This window comes from Lonchura striata, chromosome 19 (genome assembly GCF_046129695.1).
Source record: "Lonchura striata isolate bLonStr1 chromosome 19, bLonStr1.mat, whole genome shotgun sequence".
NCBI classification, from domain to species: Eukaryota; Metazoa; Chordata; class Aves; order Passeriformes; family Estrildidae; genus Lonchura; species Lonchura striata.
In genome coordinates, this window is record NC_134621.1 from 1894230 (window position 1) to 1913370 (window position 19141).

The 19141-nt window shown below is 44.2% G+C and overlaps 1 protein-coding gene across 1 annotated transcript; it reads left to right on the forward strand.

Moving 5' to 3' along the window:
* Window positions 1-1706: 1706 nt before the first annotated feature.
* LOC144247223 (myosin heavy chain, skeletal muscle, adult) lies at window positions 1707-18719 on the forward strand. The gene is made up of 39 exons (XM_077787323.1): window positions 1707-1778; window positions 2516-2767; window positions 2853-2996; window positions 3088-3244; window positions 4910-4937; window positions 5036-5150; window positions 5236-5328; window positions 5457-5520; window positions 5617-5715; window positions 5819-5922; window positions 6022-6160; window positions 6781-6899; window positions 6998-7147; window positions 7701-7871; window positions 8412-8721; window positions 8875-8948; window positions 9803-9890; window positions 9985-10102; window positions 10413-10536; window positions 10941-11077; window positions 11180-11435; window positions 12277-12519; window positions 12626-12802; window positions 12884-13029; window positions 13117-13207; window positions 13296-13685; window positions 13841-13967; window positions 14145-14263; window positions 14728-14924; window positions 15291-15474; window positions 15561-15726; window positions 15892-16016; window positions 16165-16473; window positions 16575-16778; window positions 17045-17170; window positions 17265-17435; window positions 17523-17627; window positions 17767-17862; window positions 18433-18719. The coding sequence occupies exons 2-39, from the start codon at window positions 2561-2563 to the stop codon at window positions 18586-18588; spliced, it is 5829 nt and encodes a 1942-aa protein (XP_077643449.1). The 5' UTR covers window positions 1707-1778; window positions 2516-2560; the 3' UTR covers window positions 18589-18719.
* The last annotated feature ends 422 nt before the right edge of the window (window positions 18720-19141 follow it).

Below are 19141 nucleotides of genomic sequence, written 5' to 3' on the forward strand. Positions count from 1 at the left end.
CCTCCGGTTCAGGGCAGAGGGTGTTTCCACCAGCTTCCCTCTGCTCTGCCCAGGGAGCCCAGGGCTGAGCTGTGGCTTTGAGCTCCAGAGAGTTGCATGCTCATCCTTGGAACAAGCTTTTTGTGCCCACGCCAGTGCTTGCTGTTGGATATGCCCTTGGATCACATTTACAGACCTTGCCCCTGTGCTCTTCATTGAGCTTTACCCACTGAGCTCTTTTAGTAATCAGAATGGCAATGACCAGGAGAAGAGCATGCTCAGAACTGACACTGTTTAAATCAGCTTAGTGCCCTTTTTCCTAGAACTTGACCATTCATTCTCCAGAACTACTGGCCAATTCCCCCTTTCTCAGCATATTGCCTGCAGCAATGCTTCTCCAAAACAGGCAGCACTGTGTTGAGAGCTCTTGTTGCCGGAGCTGTATGAATATACAAGATAGTTGTGATTTGGGAGTGCTGGACTGAGGATGTGTCTGAGTGAAGAGGATCCCAGAGCAATGCTGTGTGTGTGGATGTGGGTAGAGTTTGGGTTGAGGTTTTTTTTTTTGAGTTGTAGGTAGTGAAGGCCTGACTTGGTTGAGAGCATTGCTTGGTATATTTTGACAATAAGCACATAAATATTAGCAACATGGGCCTGAGCACTTTAAGGCGTGTTAGTACTTTATGGTTGTGTGAGATGAAACAGGAAGTATCACTGTATATTTATGGACTGTATGTCTACTGGGGGTTAAAAGTATTTTCTGATCTAGGTTACTTTGCCTCTTAAGTTCTCTTAACCCTTAGAAGACCTCTAATAAATTTTGAAAAACAGAAAAAAAAATTAATATTAATAATCTTCCTTTTAATAAATGTGCTTGTTAAACATTTCTTCTGTATCATCTCTGTAAGAGATGTAAGAGTTTTCACTACCTGAAATTACTTGCAAAAAACTCTGTAAATTTTTTTTTCAGTTGTGAGATATTATGAATAATTTGTTTGTTTGAAATGATGAAGAATTTTCTGTTACATCACTTATGACTGACTATTGCAATAGTGAACATTCCTCTAGTATGCACATTTTGAATTTTTTGATTTTTTTCAAAATACAAAGTGCAATTTATTCACATGCATACTCAATTTCTTTTATAGCTAAGGAGTCACATTTCACACTGAAGGCACTGCGTGTCCAAACTTGAAACCGTATTTGACCTTGCTGTCAGTTGGATTCTTCTCTATCTGATATTCCTGGCCCACAATACGTCTGGTTTTCCCCTTTTTATTATAATATATAATGAGTCACTGAAAGAGTTTTAATAATAATTTGTCTTTTATAGAACTGCCTTTTTTAATGATGTAAAAGCAAGCTCTAAGTTCATAGGAACACATGTACAAGATACATTACATTATTTCCCTTTTACATCTGCAATAGTACAGAAATGTCAAAGAATCCCATCTGGATCAAAGATTAAGTTACCTGTAAAGATCATAGAAGAACCAATAAATCATACATCCAAGTTCTTTAAGTGCCTTGACTAGTCCAGATTCCAATATTAATAGCCCTGTCAGACTATTTATAGGAAATGTATCCACAGGGATGGTAAGATGCAAAACATTTCTAAATATATCAGGTCAAATGACAATTATGCCATTAGTTAAGTTTGCCAGAAAGTATTTTGCCAAAGATGGTTTGCCAAAATATATTTTGACAGAAGGAAAAGGAAACCTCCAAAGCATCTGCATACCAGAGTCTATAAAAGTCTCTTTGGAGTGCTGTGCCCTGTCTTGACAGAAAATTTCAAGGTAAGTGTTTGGCTCCTGTGAACTGCTGGGCTAAACATATACCTTTTTATTCCATTTAACTTCCTATAAGACCTGGATATCCACTTCTGTTATGGACTGACTCTAGGAGCAATAACTTTATTGCAGGTTTGAAGGCAGCACGCTTTCCTTCAATTTATATATTAGACCTGAATACCTGTGCAACACAAAATGAGTTCTTAAATTTTCAAGCAACAGTGGTTTCTGCCACCAAAATCAATAACAAAATTTAGCAACTTTTAAGGAACAGGATGAAATCCAAGATTTTAAGATTTGTGGAAGTGATAATAGGCAATAGTAACATTTATATCTGTCATAATGCAAGATGAATTATCAATAGCAAGTAATTTTTAGAAAGCCACTACTTGCTATCAGAAAAAATCACTATTTCAGAGTCTTTCAGTAGCATTAAAAAAAAATCAACAGAGATTCTCTTATGGGAACAGCCAAATTGGCTAGAGTTCACAAAGTTGAAATAATACTGATAACCTTCACAACACACTGTACATACATAACTCTATTCTGTATACAGTCTCTTAGCTGGATGTCTAAGGATTAATTTTAGAGACCTATGTAAGTATTTTCAGCCAAGACTGGGAAGTTTAAATCCAACTTTTGACTTTTTTATACCTACTTTAATATCTGAAAATATCAAAGTGCAAGAGATGTCCATTCTTTCACATAAAGATGTTCATTCACTAGCTCAACATATCTTGTAGCCTTCAGAGGACCCTGCTGACTGTGGCTCCTGAAGAAGTGCAGCAATGTCAACTCCAGACGCTGACATGGCCGCCTTTGGCGAGGCGGCCCCATACCTTCGAAAGTCAGAGAAGGAGAGAATTGAGGCCCAGAACAAACCTTTTGATGCCAAGACATCCGTCTTCGTGGTACATGCAAAGGAGTCCTATGTGAAAGGGAAGATTGAGAGTAAGGATGCAGGGAAGGTCACTGTCAAGACTGAAGGTGGAGAGGTGAATAAATGTAAAATGTACAAATAAAATTTAATTCCCACTGGATTCTTAGCTGATATACATGCATATCTCTATTCTGTGGCAGACCCTGACCGTGAAGGAAGATCAAATCTTCTCCATGAACCCTCCCAAGTATGACAAAATCGAGGACATGGCCATGATGACCCACCTCCACGAACCCGCCGTGCTGTACAACCTCAAAGAGCGTTACGCAGCCTGGATGATCTACGTAAGTGGCAGCAGCAGCTTCCTCTGGGCAGCCTCAGGAGCTGCTGGGCCAGGCTCAGGGGAAGCCTGAGTGCTGTGTCCCTTCCTCACAGACCTACTCGGGTCTCTTCTGCGTCACCGTCAACCCCTACAAGTGGCTGCCGGTGTACAACCCCGAGGTGGTGTTGGCCTACCGAGGCAAGAAGCGCCAGGAGGCCCCTCCACACATCTTCTCCATCTCTGACAACGCCTATCAGTTCATGCTGACTGGTGAGTTTCATGATTTTCTTTAAAATCACTTGGCTGTAAACACTTAAAAGGAGAAAAAAGGTCTTTTCACTGCACAGTAGTTCAGTTTAATGTTGCTGTGAATGTGGATGTTCTGTCATTGCTGTAAATAGATCTTTTACTGAACATCATCATTTAGATAAAGGTTATAGAAATCAATGTAAAATTTTCATGTCCAGTGTATTTGGGATGATACGATTTAACACTGAATATATTGTCAGATATTCCATTCAAGAAATTTGGATATACTTTAAAGCTCTGCTTTTTCTCAGATGAAAGGATTGTTCTTTGAATGATTTGCTATGCATTACTGAAAATCACTAGGGTGAATTTCTGCAAATAACACTTTGTGCAAATGGAAAGTACATTCAACATTGGAACCAATGCTTCCTTATGGTAGCTAAAAAAAAACCTCTGGAAGCAGGAAGCAGTCTCAGTCAGAAATTGCAGTGAAACCTGCTTGGCAAATTGGTAACTCCCTTCTTCTGTCTCAGAATAAATGTCTTCTTTTCCATTCATTATTATAAAGGAAATACCAAAAAAGCGTAGTGACAGTGACAGTAGTGGAGGAGTGGTGGAGTGGTCACAGTAGTGACAGTTTCTAGCACAGTCTAAAATATCCAGAATTTTAGGCTAGAGCAGATTGGTCAGAAATACAGATAACAATAAAATAACATGCATTTTAATTTGTTAAAAGAAATCTTCTTCCCTCTTTTGTCCCCAATTACCATATTTAAATCAGTAGCATTCAGAGCATTAAGAAAGTTAATTGAAAGAGAATGCAATGAAAACAAACAATATTAAATTGATGTTTGAGTAGTGTGTCTTACCAGGGTTGCATTCATGTAAGTGTCATATATTTACCCTTGCTGACACCTTCATAAGATATGCAGAAACTCTGTGAGTGAAAACCCAGACCCCTCCACTAAAAGTTAGTTCCTTAATTGTTTAGTGTCTTCAGACTTCCTGGAAACTTTTCAGTTTTTATAGTGCAAAAATTTTGTCAATGAAAGTCACAGTGGGAGCATAGGTTAAAAAAGCAACCAGACAAAATTATGGAAAGCAAACTCAGCACAAGATATAGCACAGAGAAATATTGAATCCAGTATGGAAGTACCAAAATTTGAATATTCTAGAGCATAGAGGACTAATTTGGTAAAGGTTACAACATATTGAAGTTACTCTCATTTTCTTTAGGAAATAATCAATTAGACAACAACATAAAAAACATTTTGGAGGTTTTTTGATTGATCGGGAATGGTTGCTCCCATGTAATAAAGTTTATGAGAAGCACATGATCCACTTCAATTCAGCTTATTGATAGAGAATTTAATCAGTAACTCTGAAAAATCAATCATTATTTGGAATGATTTTATAAACAGAAGGAACAGTATGACATGAAGGGAATAGCCAGAAAAAGAACTGCATGTATGCCATACCTGGCAACAGCACAGGGTAAAGTCATCATCTTCCCAGATGGATCTAGGAACATTAATATTGAATAGGAAGTAAGGGTGAAGGTAGACAGGTTAATTAATGATAATAGATGCCTAAAGCAAATGTACCTTCTAAAAGTCACAGGAATAATTTTATCAATGATTTTCATGACACATAATAATAATCTATTCTTTTCTGCCTTGTTCACAGATCGGGAGAACCAGTCCATCCTGATCACGTACGTACACCCCCTGCGCGGGTCCCTGCGGGGCTGCCCGGTGCCAGGGCCCCTCCTGCCTCACCACGCACCCTCTGCTTCTCTCTTGGCTTGGGCAGCGGAGAATCCGGGGCCGGGAAGACTGTGAACACCAAGCGTGTCATCCAGTACTTTGCAACAATTGCAGCCAGTGGGGACAAGAAAAAGGAGGAGCAGTCATCGGGCAAAATGCAGGTGAGTCAGAAAGGACAGACAGAATGCTTGGCCTGCCATTGCCCTGTCAACCAAACACAGACACTGAATAATGATGTCCCTGCAGGGAACGCTTGAGGATCAAATCATCAGCGCCAACCCACTGCTGGAGGCCTTTGGAAACGCCAAGACCGTGAGGAACGACAACTCCTCACGCTTTGTAAGTTCTTGCTTTGCATAAGATTTCCCCAGTCATGGCAGCACACATGACGCCTGAGCACGTCTTCCTGCAAAGGAGACGTCAGCAGAACACATCCAGGCTGACCTGCTGCTGCTTCTGCTTAACAGGGCAAATTCATCAGAATCCACTTTGGTGCCACAGGCAAACTGGCTTCTGCTGACATTGAAACGTGTAAGACATTCTCCTAGACTGTTCTCACCACTTCCCAAATTCCCACATCCAGGTACATTCTCACAAGGATCTAATTCTTTCTACCATCCTTGCCAGATCTACTGGAGAAGTCCAGAGTCACTTTCCAGCTCAAGGCGGAAAGGAGCTACCACATCTTTTATCAGATCATGTCCAACAAGAAGCCAGAGCTAATTGGTAGGAAGGAGCATTTTTGGCTTTTTGGGGTTGAGCACTGAGGAACAGTTCCCCCTCTCACCTGACTGGAAAAGTAAATCTATGCTTTGACTCCTGTTTGCAGACATGCTCCTCATTACCACCAACCCCTATGATTTCCACTATGTGAGTCAAGGGGAGGTCACTGTCCCCAGCATTGATGACCAGGAGGAGCTCATGGCCACAGACGTAAGTAACACAGCAACAAAATCCCTACTGGGCATGTCCTGAGGGTAACTTCTCTGACCCAGTAAGGACATGTTTTTGAATTCATTATTTTGACTGCAGAGTGCCATTGACATCCTGGGCTTCACTGCAGATGAGAAAACAGCCATCTACAAGCTGACAGGAGCTGTCATGCACTACGGGAACCTGAAGTTCAAGCAGAAACAACGAGAGGAGCAGGCAGAGCCTGATGGCACAGAAGGTAGCAGCAAGTTCAGGGGCTGATTTGTGCTATGCCCTTCTCTGCCTCTGCAGGCACACTGCAGTTGCCCTAGTCTCCACAGAAAACACTGATAATTCCTTTTTTGCCGTTGGTCCATCTAAGTGCAGAGGTGCTTTCCTAGTCATGAGAAGTTCCATTATACTATCCAATAGTGCCTCCCCAAAATCATGCTGCCTGAAAGCAGGAACTTCAGTTTCAACACAGGATATCTCTCTTTCTCTCTTGAAAACTTCCAAGCACTAAGACACCCTGTGGTGCAGTTGTGTTTTTGATGAAATAAGTCCTGCAAGCTGTGCTACCCAGAAATCCCCTTCCCACAGAAAGAGAATGTACCTTGCCTTATGTCCTGCTAGAGGGTTTCGTTGTTCTGGAAAATTCCAGGACCAAGCTCTTCCTATCGTAGCCATACTTGTTCTTGGTTTCAAAGATGACCAGCAGTAGTATCCAGAATTTGCATTCCTTCACAGGCCTTCTGTATGGGATGAGATAAATGTTTTTCCATTCCTAGAACATGAACAGCAGTATTGTTCATAACACCTGAACACTATAGACTGAATGTATACAAAAGGTTTTTTCATTCTCTCTCTCCCTACATCTAGTGGCTGACAAGGCTGCCTACTTAATGGGCCTAAACTCAGCTGAATTTCTCAAGGCCTTGTGCTACCCCCGAGTCAAGGTTGGGAATGAATACGTGACCAAAGGTCAAAACGTGACACAGGTAACATCTGACAGGTGAAAATCAATAGCTTGAAGGAGTATGTGCACATTTTTCTTTGCCCCTAGGAGGTAATTTGAATCCCTTCTCCTCTGCTCTAGGTGAACAATTCAGTGGGTGCCCTTGCAAAGGCAGTGTTTGAGAAGATGTTCCTGTGGATGGTTGTTCGCATCAACCAGCAGCTGGACACGAAGCAGCCCAGGCAGTACTTCATTGGTGTCCTGGACATTGCTGGCTTTGAGATCTTTGATGTAAGGAGCAAGGGTTTGCCACCACAGTCAAGCAATGGACAAGGAGGGGTCAGGAGGACTCAGAAACACATAGAGGACTAAAGCTCACACAGCTATGGCCCATGGGTTGGAGGTTCTTTTTAAGGAAGTGGTCTGGGCAAGTTCACAGCATGTTTCCTGTTCTGTGAATGCAGTGATGATGCAAGGACTTCTGTGTCAGAGCACAAAACCCCCCAGATTATTGTTCTGAGGCCAGGTAAATTCTTGGGTGGGACACTGAGGAGGTTTCTACTATCCATCATTCAGAGAACTGACAACATGGAGCTACTTAGCTTACCAAAGACTTGCAGCTGAGTGGCATAGAATTGTACCTTTTGAATTGTCACTTTTTGCTTGATTTGTGAATAATGAAAATGTCCTTCAAGGACAGTGGGTGTTAGAGTAAAAATACATACTGGTCTAGTAGGGTTGGGACTGGTGTTTCAACTTCAAACAGCCTTAGGAGAATGGCAGCAAAGGCCTGTGTGTTCTGGCACACCTTGAGAACCTGTGCACTTTTCCTTGCTTTGGGCAGTTCAACAGCTTTGAGCAGCTGTGCATCAACTTCACCAATGAGAAACTGCAACAGTTCTTCAACCACCACATGTTCGTGCTGGAGCAGGAGGAGTACAAGAAGGAGGGAATTGAATGGGAGTTCATTGACTTTGGCATGGACCTGGCTGCCTGCATTGAGCTCATTGAGAAGGTACATTTCCCTTGCATACATATGACGGCTGATGGAATTCTGTGATGTTTCTGAGGTACAGTCAGATCCAAAGTCCACAGAAAAATCTGAGAAATAAATATCATTCCAATGGACCTCCCCAGGTTACAGGGCACCTGGTAACTGTTTTCCCTGTGTATTTCTCTTTATCATTGCTCCCCCAATTCTAGAATCGATTCTCATTTGAACTAGATGGACAGTTCAATGACGATAAAGTGCAGGGAGGAAAGGGAGAGCAGAAATAAACTCCTTGACTGAGAACAATTCCTGGTAAACCCAGGCTTTCATCCAGGCTGAGGTGCTGTCAACCAGACTTTGATGTTCATAACACATGCTTCTTGTCATTGTCATAGAGTCACAGAATGGTTTGGGTTGGAAGGGGCAATAAAGAACATTTTGTTCCAATCCCTTACCATGGTGGGGGACTCCTTCCACTAGACCAGGCAGGTGAACATCCCAACCAAAGTGATAGTGAACATTTCCATTATAATCTTTCCTGTCACTTCTTGTGATTTCTCCCAGCCCATGGGCATCTTCTCCATCCTGGAAGAGGAGTGCATGTTCCCCAAGGCAACTGACACCTCTTTCAAGAACAAGCTCTATGACCAGCACCTGGGCAAGTCCAACAACTTCCAGAAGCCCAAGCCTGCCAAAGGCAAGGCTGAGGCTCACTTCTCCCTGGTGCACTACGCTGGCACAGTGGACTACAACATCACTGGGTGGCTGGAGAAGAACAAGGACCCTCTGAATGAAACTGTCATTGGGCTGTACCAGAAATCATCTGTGAAGACCCTGGCTTTACTCTTTGCCAACTATGGTGGAGCAGATGCAGGTCAGTTTTGTGGAAATTGTATTTTTAATATGGGACAAAGTTTTCTCAGAATTAAAGCTGCAAACACTAGAAATATAAAGTGGCTTTGTGTCTATATTTTCCAATATATATTGTTCATATTATTAAACTTTTTTTCTTGTCTTTGATTTTCAGATGCTGGTGGTGGTGGCAAGAAGGGAGGCAAGAAGAAGGGTTCTTCCTTCCAGACTGTCTCTGCTCTTTTCAGGGTAATTATTTATTATCTCCTTAAAGATGGAAAGCATTTTTATTCTGAATCTGAAAGGTCTGCTTCCATTTTGGATATAACTCTTGTCATCCTTTAAAACCCTTCTCTTTCTATCCTTTGAACTTACTTAATGTTCCTTTTATAATGCCATCTTTGAATTCCACAAAAATATCTGAAGGGTTAAGAGCACCTACTTAGGTGGGAGTGAGTGACGTATCAGCTGACTTATTTAAAATCCTCTCCGTAGCTTTCAGATATATTTCTAGACTTGTTTTATGTCTCTAGGCAGATTTTCAGTGCTTACTAGCAGTAAAATTTGAAAATCAAACATAAAACAAAAGAAATTGCCCCAAGATTATAGGATTTTAAGACAATGACTGAATTTCAATGTTGAAAAAGAATGAAGGTTAATTTATTCAAATTAATGATTCAGAAGATCAGTTTTCAATTATGTCTTCAAAGTTTGAGACTGGATTACTATTTATATGGACTATAAAACTATCCTCTCCGTTTAGAAACAACTTACTTCACTGACAAATCATTCTTGATCAAGAGCACATAATTTATTTAATATCCCCAGCATTATACCATAAAAATTGCCAGCTCAAAGGAAAACTGAGATGATAGCCCTGTATTTGGATGAGGATGTCAATGAAAAGTAATGCTAATCATTATTCTATAAAAGAATTTCAAAACCAAAATTCGGGACACTTCAGCTTCCAATATTCCTTTTCTGTTCTGGAAGTTGTTTTAAAGAAGGCAGGTCTGCATCCTGAAACACCAGTTTGATGCATCCACTCTTAAGATTCCAGTGCTTACACTTAATAATGTAAACTTCATTTCATGATCTCACAGGAGAATTTAAACAAGCTGATGGCTAACTTGAGAAGCACTCACCCCCATTTTGTACGGTGCATCATCCCAAATGAAACTAAAACACCTGGTAAGTCAAGCCAAGGGCAGGAAAGCTTGAGCAGCAGAAGCTTTTCTCCTGCGTGTAAAACAGCAGGATAGTCACTAATGGTGGTATTTGTCAGGTGCCATGGAGCACGAGCTGGTGCTGCACCAGCTGCGCTGTAACGGCGTGCTGGAAGGGATCAGGATTTGCAGGAAAGGGTTCCCCAGCAGAGTCCTCTATGCTGACTTCAAACAGAGGTAAGAGCTCTGCACCTTTCTGCCAATTCAGACCAAGCCAAAGAGCCTGATGATTATAATATACTCTGAACTTTTTATTTTAAATTGGTGCTTATCATGAATATAGATGTTTCACCATCAATTCATGATAATGTGGCAGTGCTGAGATCAGAATTGTTTTGCACTTAGAATTACTATTAAAAACGTTTCCCATGTCCTTTCCTGAGAGGGTGAACTGTCTCTAGGCATGAGATTGGTTCAGTAGTGCAGTTTGAAATGCTCTGGTAGTGGTTTCAATGATTGTGATTTCTTCATATTTTGTTTCTTGTAGATACAGAGTACTTAATGCCAGTGCTATCCCAGAGGGACAGTTCATGGACAACAAGAAGGCTTCAGAGAAGCTCCTTGGGTCCATTGATGTTGACCATACCCAGTACAAATTTGGTCACACCAAGGTAAAAACCAGACCTGTGTTCCACACCATCGGTCAAGTTTGTTACAATAAGAATGGTCTAGGTTGAAGCCATAAAACCTTGTTTTTCAAGATTTGTCAGGGTCAGACATAAGAAAGCTAAAAAGGCAAGGCCCTAGTCATTAATTCTTGGATATATACACCACAGTGAGATTGGTCTAATATCAAGTCAGGAATTAATAGGACATTGTAGAGCTCACCGGTGTCCATGACCAGGCATAGGAGTGGCTGAGATGATGGGAAGTCCTAAGCCCTTGGACAGAGGATTTGGGAGAGGGCCCAAGGTGATACTGATCATGGCCATTTAAGTCTTTCAGCAATCTGAATGACTGTGCTTCTGTTCTATCCTACATCACAATGACATGGTGCAACACTTACTTTCTCAAGGTGTTCTTCAAAGCTGGGTTGCTGGGACTCCTGGAGGAGATGAGAGATGACAAGTTGGCAGAAATCATCACTCGCACACAAGCCAGGTGCAGAGGCTTCCTGATGAGAGTGGAGTATAAGAAAATGGTGGAACGGAGGTAGATATTTGTCATAATTAGTTAAGCTTCATGGAACTTTATTGATGAAATTTAAATAAATCACACCAAAGCCATGTAATAACTGTGTGAATCTAATTTCAGAGAATCCATCTTCTGCATCCAGTACAATGTTCGCTCATTCATGAATGTCAAACACTGGCCATGGATGAAGCTGTTCTTCAAGATCAAGCCCCTGCTGAAGAGTGCAGAGTCTGAGAAGGAAATGGCCAGCATGAAGGAAGAATTTGAGAAAACCAAGGAAGAGCTTGCAAAGTCTGAGGCAAAGCGGAAGGAGCTTGAGGAGAAAATGGTGGCCTTGGTGCAGGAGAAAAATGACCTGCAGCTCCAAGTGCAGGCTGTGAGTATCACTGTTCATTTTTCCCTGGAAAAACAATGATATGCTGTCAGAATGCTTCTTGTCCTGCAAAGAGAATCACAGGAATTAATGGGTGGAAGAGAACAGTCTAAAGCACGCACTCTGAGGCACTCTAATGTTGCATAAACAGGAACTGGCAGGGGCATACTGAGAGTCCTGGCAGACTCATATGGCACTTACCATTGCTATTGTCTGAGGAAAGAGCCATGTAACACCAGCCAATGTGCATTGAACAGCAGAGACCTTGGAGCTGGGAGAGAAATAACTTTCAAAGCTGTGTTTCTAGCACAGTAGAAGTAAACCTGAGAAAGACCTACATTCTCTACATACAGCTACAATAAAGCCTTGATTGTTCTCAGAAACATGGATACTTCCCCTTCAAATACAAAAGGACAAGGGAGTTTCTTAACACCCAATGAAATAATCAGCTAGTTACCACAAAATATCCTAGACTTCGCAAGGAAAATAGCCACAGAGGTAGCTGATAGGCCAGAACTGTATTTGCCATGTAGTCTGTAGAAAAGTGATGCATTTCTTTCTAAAACAAAGTGTTCTCAGAAAAAGCCTCTAATTTTAAGGCTTTATAGAGATAACAAAAAAAAAAGCAAGTAGATACAATTTCCATGCGAAAAAAAAATTTGGAATAAATATTATTTATAAATGAGAAGGCTAACCAGAAGACACTACTCAAAATCCTGTTGTTGCTGGAGTTGAAGGTCAGGTTCAGCTTCTACTATTAAACCTACCTACTCTGTAGTTAAAAAAAGGCAGAGCAGAGCAAATTCGAAACACCAGAACCCAAAAAATTCTGTCTACCCACCAGGAAGCAGATAGCTTGGCTGACGCTGAGGAAAGGTGTGACCAGCTCATCAAAAACAAAATCCAGCTGGAAGCCAAAATTAAGGAGTTGACAGAAAGGGCTGAGGATGAAGAGGAAATTAATGCTGAGCTGACAGCCAAGAAGAGGAAGCTGGAGGATGAGTGTTCAGAGCTGAAGAAAGATATTGATGACCTTGAGCTAACACTGGCCAAGGTGGAGAAGGAAAAACACGCCACTGAAAACAAGGTATGAGGTAGAACAAGTCAATGGCACTCCAGAAAATGGGCTGTGTGCTATGACAGGACTTCTATAGCTACTTCCTTTATTTACATTTGCTCCCTTCTTCCTAAAGGTGAAAAACCTGACTGAGGAGATGGCAGCCTTGGACGAGACCATTGCCAAGCTGACAAAAGAGAAGAAAGCCCTCCAAGAGGCCCATCAGCAGACCCTGGATGACCTGCAGGTAGAGGAAGACAAAGTCAATACTCTGACCAAAGCCAAGACCAAGCTGGAACAGCAAGTGGATGATGTAAGCACACACAGAGCAGGAACAGGACAGGTATGGAGCCAGACCTGGCTGGCAGAGCCCTGATGGTCTTGTTGTGTTTAGCTGGAAGGGTCCCTGGAGCAAGAGAAGAAACTGCGCATGGACCTGGAGAGAGCTAAGAGGAAGCTGGAAGGAGACCTGAAGCTGGCCCAGGACAGCATCATGGATTTGGAGAATGATAAGCAGCAGCTGGATGAGAAACTGAAGAAGTAAGTGTGGCTCTGGGGCACCTGAGTGCTGGGCTGCAGCACTTGTCTCTTTGCTTTGAGATCTAACATGGTTCACTTGGCCCAAAGGAAAGACTTTGAAATCAGCCAGATCCAAAGCAAGATTGAGGATGAACAAGCCCTGGGCATGCAATTTCAGAAGAAGATCAAGGAGCTGCAGGCAAGTCTCTGTTCCTTCCCCTGCCTTGCTCAGGCTCAGCTCAGGCAGGAGGAGGGCACGGGTGTGAAGGGTCCCTGGTGTTCTGCAGGCCCGTATTGAGGAGCTGGAGGAGGAAATTGAGGCAGAGCGAACCTCTCGTGCTAAAGCAGAGAAGCATCGCGCTGACCTGTCCAGGGAGCTGGAGGAGATCAGCGAGCGCCTGGAAGAAGCTGGAGGGGCCACAGCAGCTCAGATTGAGATGAACAAGAAGCGTGAGGCAGAATTCCAGAAGATGCGCCGTGACCTGGAAGAGGCCACGCTGCAGCACGAAGCCACGGCTTCCGCCCTGCGCAAGAAGCACGCGGACAGCACAGCTGAGCTGGGCGAGCAGATCGACAACCTGCAACGCGTGAAGCAGAAGCTGGAGAAGGAGAAGAGTGAGCTGAAGATGGAGATTGACGACTTGGCCAGCAACATGGAGTCTGTCTCCAAAGCCAAGGTAAGGATTTGCAGGAAAAAATGCTTGCAGGAACAACGTGTGGCACAAAAGCTGCCTCTTTAACACGCATTCCCAGAAACAAATTCCCCACTGTGACCACAATAAGGCAGAGTGCAGACCCTCATCTCTTTTCCTTTCCCATGTTTCCTCTCTAGGCCAACCTGGAGAAGATGTGCCGCACACTGGAAGATCAGCTGAGTGAGCTTAAAACAAAGGAGGAGCAGAATCAGCGTATGATCAACGACCTCAATACGCAAAGAGCTCGTCTGCAGACAGAGTCAGGTGAGACATCCTCATCCCAAAAGTTCAATGGCAGGACCTGCATGGCCTGAGTGAGCCAGAGAGTACAAGGTGGCAGCTGGTATAAGCTCTCCAGGCCGTTCCAGGTTATGTGGCATTACAGGCAGAAGTTGTCATAGGAGGAACTATCAACTTCCTTTTTTCCCTTTCCTTTTCCAGGTGAATATTCCCGCCAGGTGGAGGAGAAAGATGCTCTGATTTCTCAGCTGTCTAGGGGCAAGCAAGGATTTACCCAACAGATTGAGGAACTCAAGAGACATCTAGAGGAAGAAATCAAGGTCTGGAATTACCCTACTGTCCACAGCCAACATTACCTGCAAAAGCCTCTGCGGAATCATGACGGATGTTAGACTGCTTCTGTATTCCTTCCCTAAACACACATAGGACTGGAGGGAGCAGCACTAATGCACAACCCCTCACACTTCCACTAGAGAGGGAAGGAAGCAGGATGCTTTAGGTGCTGGAGGAAGTCATCCACATGAGGTCCTTCCCTGAGATTTTGATAATCCCCTCTAAGGCAGGAATCAGCCAGACATATCAGAAGATATATACAAACAGCAGACTATTATTCCAAGAGTCACTAATGTATCCTGATGTTCCAGAATATGTTAATAAGGGCTTCACCATCTCCAAGGTCTACATTTGCCCAATTAGAGTTTCATTCCAATTTCACTTTCATATTCACACTCAAGAGGCATTTAAAGGCAAGTATTCAAGTTAACCAAACCCAATATCCGCACAGGCCAAGAACGCCCTGGCCCACGCCCTGCAGTCCGCTCGCCACGACTGTGACTTGCTCCGGGAACAATATGAGGAGGAGCAGGAGGCCAAGGGGGAGCTGCAGCGAGCCCTGTCCAAGGCCAATGGTGAAGTGGCCCAGTGGAGAACCAAATACGAGACGGACGCGATTCAGCGCACGGAGGAGCTCGAGGAGGCCAAGTACGTGGGGAAGCAGGATGGCAAATGACTGGAGCAGACCGAAACTGGTCAAGGGAAATTGGAACCTCTGAGAGGGGGTTAAGAAAAGGGTGGGAAAAAGGCAAGAATATAATGTATTTGGAAAAAAAAAGGAGAGAGCAGGAGGAAGAGAAAAAGTGTAGATTGGAAGAGAAAATGTAGGTTGTAGAAGTGCTAAGAGTCACCTGATCCTCCACAGGTGGTAAGACACAGCAAAAGATCAATCCTTATATATCTGTGAAAAGTGCTTGGCTCAAAACTGCCAAAGTGACAAACTGCCCTCTTATGACATTGTAGAACTGATGCCCTTCCAAACGCAAATGTACAATTGTCCTTCTCTCCTCCCAGGAAGAAACTGGCCCAGCGCCTGCAGGATGCAGAGGAACATGTTGAGGCTGTCAATGCCAAATGTGCCTCCCTGGAAAAGACAAAGCAGAGGCTGCAGAATGAAGTGGAAGACCTGATGATTGACGTGGAGAGATCCAATGCTGCTTGTGCTGCTCTGGATAAGAAGCAGAAGAACTTTGACAAGGTCTTTTGGCCTCCAGCACCAGCATTCCTGGCCAGAGCGTGGCCCTGTGATAGCCACAGCCCTACTCACACCCCATTTCTCTTCAGATCCTGGCAGAATGGAAGCAGAAGTATGAGGAAACGCAGGCTGAGCTGGAGGCCTCGCAGAAGGAGTCGCGCTCTCTCAGCACGGAGCTGTTCAAGATGAAGAATGCCTATGAGGAGTCCTTGGACCACCTGGAAACAATGAAGCGGGAGAACAAGAACTTGCAGCGTAAGTCCCTCTGCTCCTCCCTGGCCTTTCTCACTATCAGCCATCACCTCCATTGGCCATGGGTCTGTGCTTGCAGGTCTGCAGAGCTGCCTGTCACCTTGGTGGGACAGGGCCCTTCCCATTCTGCTCAGAGCCTGACCATGCCATTGACCTTTGTTCCCACAGAGGAGATTTCCGACCTCACAGAGCAGATTGCGGAGGGAGGAAAGGCAATTCATGAGCTGGAGAAAGTCAAGAAGCAGGTTGAGCAGGAGAAATCTGAACTGCAAGCCTCCCTGGAGGAAGCTGAGGTACAGACATTGCTAAGGAATGATGTTCCCACCAAGAGTATGGGTTTAGTCATTTGGAGAGAGAATAGGAAAGAAAATTTACTTCTAACATGGACCTGCATAAAAGATTACTTAGAATTTAAGATACTCTTTGTGTTGAATTGTGCAGGCCTCCCTGGAACATGAGGAGGGGAAGATCCTGCGCCTGCAGCTTGAGCTCAACCAAGTGAAGTCTGAGATTGACAGGAAGATAGCAGAGAAAGATGAGGAGATTGACCAGCTGAAGAGAAACCACCTGCGAGTCGTGGACTCCATGCAGAGCACCCTGGATGCTGAGATCAGGAGCAGGAATGAAGCCCTGAGGCTGAAGAAGAAGATGGAGGGTGACCTGAATGAAATGGAGATCCAGCTGAGCCACGCCAACCGCCAGGCTGCAGAGGCACAGAAGAACCTGAGAAACACGCAGGCTGTGCTCAAGGTCTGTTCACCTGAACTACAGAAAGAAAAATGTTATCCCTGACATTTCTGCCACTCAAGCACCCACTGATGCCTTATAATTTCCCTTATCTCTCTTTCCAGGACACTCAGCTGCACTTGGATGATGCTCTCAGGACACAGGATGACCTGAAGGAGCAGGTGGCCATGGTGGAGCGCAGAGCAAACCTGCTGCAGGCTGAAGTTGAGGAGCTCCGGGCAGCCCTGGAGCAGACGGAGCGGTCGAGGAAATTGGCTGAGCAGGAGCTTCTGGATGCCACTGAACGTGCACAGCTCCTCCACACCCAGGTCAGGCTCGGCTGGAAATTATTGCCTTTCAGAAATTATAATTAAAACTTAAATTGTTATTCATCTTTAAGTGATTACTGTGTAAGTATTTGAATAACTGTGCTGGAGAATGTCCCCTCCACCTAGCTCTCAATATCTGGTTTACTGCTCTGGTGCTAAAGAAGTCTCTAGCACTAAAGACTTTGCTAAGCTCTACCTGCATTTTCAGGCCATGATGTGGAGGCGTTTGGTCTGACAGTAGGAATCCTGTCTTTCCTTTTGCACAGAACACCAGCCTGATCAACACCAAGAAGAAGCTGGAAACAGACATTTCCCAGATCCAGAGTGAAATGGAGGATACCATCCAGGAAGCCCGCAATGCTGAGGAAAAGGCCAAGAAGGCCATCACTGATGTGAGTTGGACACTCCTGGCATTGCTGACAATGAATGTACTCTCCCCAAAATATCTCCAGTCCTAAAATGGCTTTGACCTTTTGCTCTGATCAGGCGGCCATGATGGCAGAAGAGCTGAAGAAGGAGCAGGACACCAGTGCCCACCTGGAGAGGATGAAGAAGAACCTGGACCAGACGGTGAAGGACCTGCAGCACCGTCTGGAAGAGGCTGAGCAGCTGGCACTGAAGGGAGGGAAGAAACAACTTCAGAAGCTGGAGGCCAGGGTGTGTAGGGCTGGGGCTGTGCCTGAGTGAGCGTGTCCTTGGAGAGACATTGCCAGGGAAGCTGCAGGGATGGGCTTGTCCTTGCAGGTGCGGGAGCTGGAAGGGGAGGTTGATGCTGAGCAGAAGCGCAGCGCTGAAGCCGTGAAGGGCGTGCGCAAGTACGAGCGGAGGGTGAAGGAACTCACCTACCAGGTAAGGCAGGAACTCTGCTCTCACAGGGCTTTCCCACAGTGAGTCACATCTTGTACACACCGTCCCCAAGGGGAATTGTTAACGTCATGTGATGCAGAACCAAGAACTGACTCTCTTTCCTGTTTGTGAAACACTCTAGTCTGAGGAAGACAGGAAGAATGTCCTCAGGCTGCAGGATCTGGTGGACAAGCTGCAAATGAAAGTGAAATCCTACAAGAGACAAGCTGAGGAGGCTGTGAGTATTGCTTGGAGAAAAGGCAAAGGCCACATTCCATTGGGGCAGGACACACATTGAGTGAGGCTGAATACCAGGAGAGGGGTATGGAAGAAACTCCTGAGACAGAACCATGCTGGGTTGGGACCTTGGGGAGCTCTGGGCACCCTGCAGTCAGGGACATTCATTAAGTGAAGTTCTACAGCCTCATTCATACAGGAGGCCAGAGTAAACAAACCCAGAGGCCACACCCGCTAACTGACAGGTTCCTGAATCTCTGCTAATTATCAGCAGCAGAAGGTTTCATGATCTTCCCAACCCAGTAAGTTGCACTGATAATTGGGCACAAGGTAGTGAGAGGATAGATATAGAAATGATAAATTGAAGGGGTGAAATTGCTCCTCACTTGTGACACAGTCCTGGTGAAGCTTGTCCCAGTAAGGGCAAGCTCCTGAAAAGGGGAGGATGAGGAGCTCTGTGTGAGCAGTGGTGGGAGGGGGATGGAGATTTGCAGCCCCACAAGGCTGACTTGCAGCAGGAATGAAACCTCTGCCCTGTGCTCCTGAGCCCTGATTTCTTCTTCTCTCACAGGAGGAGCTGTCCAATGTCAACCTCTCCAAGTTCCGCAAGATCCAGCACGAGCTGGAGGAAGCCGAGGAGCGGGCTGACATTGCAGAGTCACAGGTCAACAAGCTCCGAGTGAAGAGCCGGGACATTCATGGCAAGAAGATAGAAGAGGAAGAGTGAGGATGTCCTGAGGCATCAAAGTGACCTGAGGGCTGCACAAAATGTGTACCCTCTGTCACTATCTTCCAGATTTGATGTTTGCAACCTTCTCAATATATAGGGAATAAAGAGTAGATTCATTTGCATCCAAATCATGAGTAGTAGTTATGATTTGTTTTTGGTTTTTATGAGTGAGGTCTGTAAAACCATCAGTCTTTGGACGCAGTTTTGCCTTACAAAACCTTTGTGTAGCTTTGTGGTGGTCCAGCTTTTCATCATCTAGTTTCCAAATGATTATCCCTTCTATAATATTTTAGCCAATGAGCAAAACAACTTCATACTCACATAAGTAATCCTGAAAGATGCAGAGTAAAGGAGAAATATTATTTGTGCTGTTGCCTCTGTTGATCAAACTGCTGTTGAGTAAGTCAGAGTGGTGTTGAACAGGAAGAACATATTTTCAATGAAATTATGTTAGTTATTTCAGGCATTAAGGCCAAGGAATTATACATTAAAAATATACATTAGAAGGTTTCCATGACACTCAGCCAACAGCACCATTAAATAATTCACC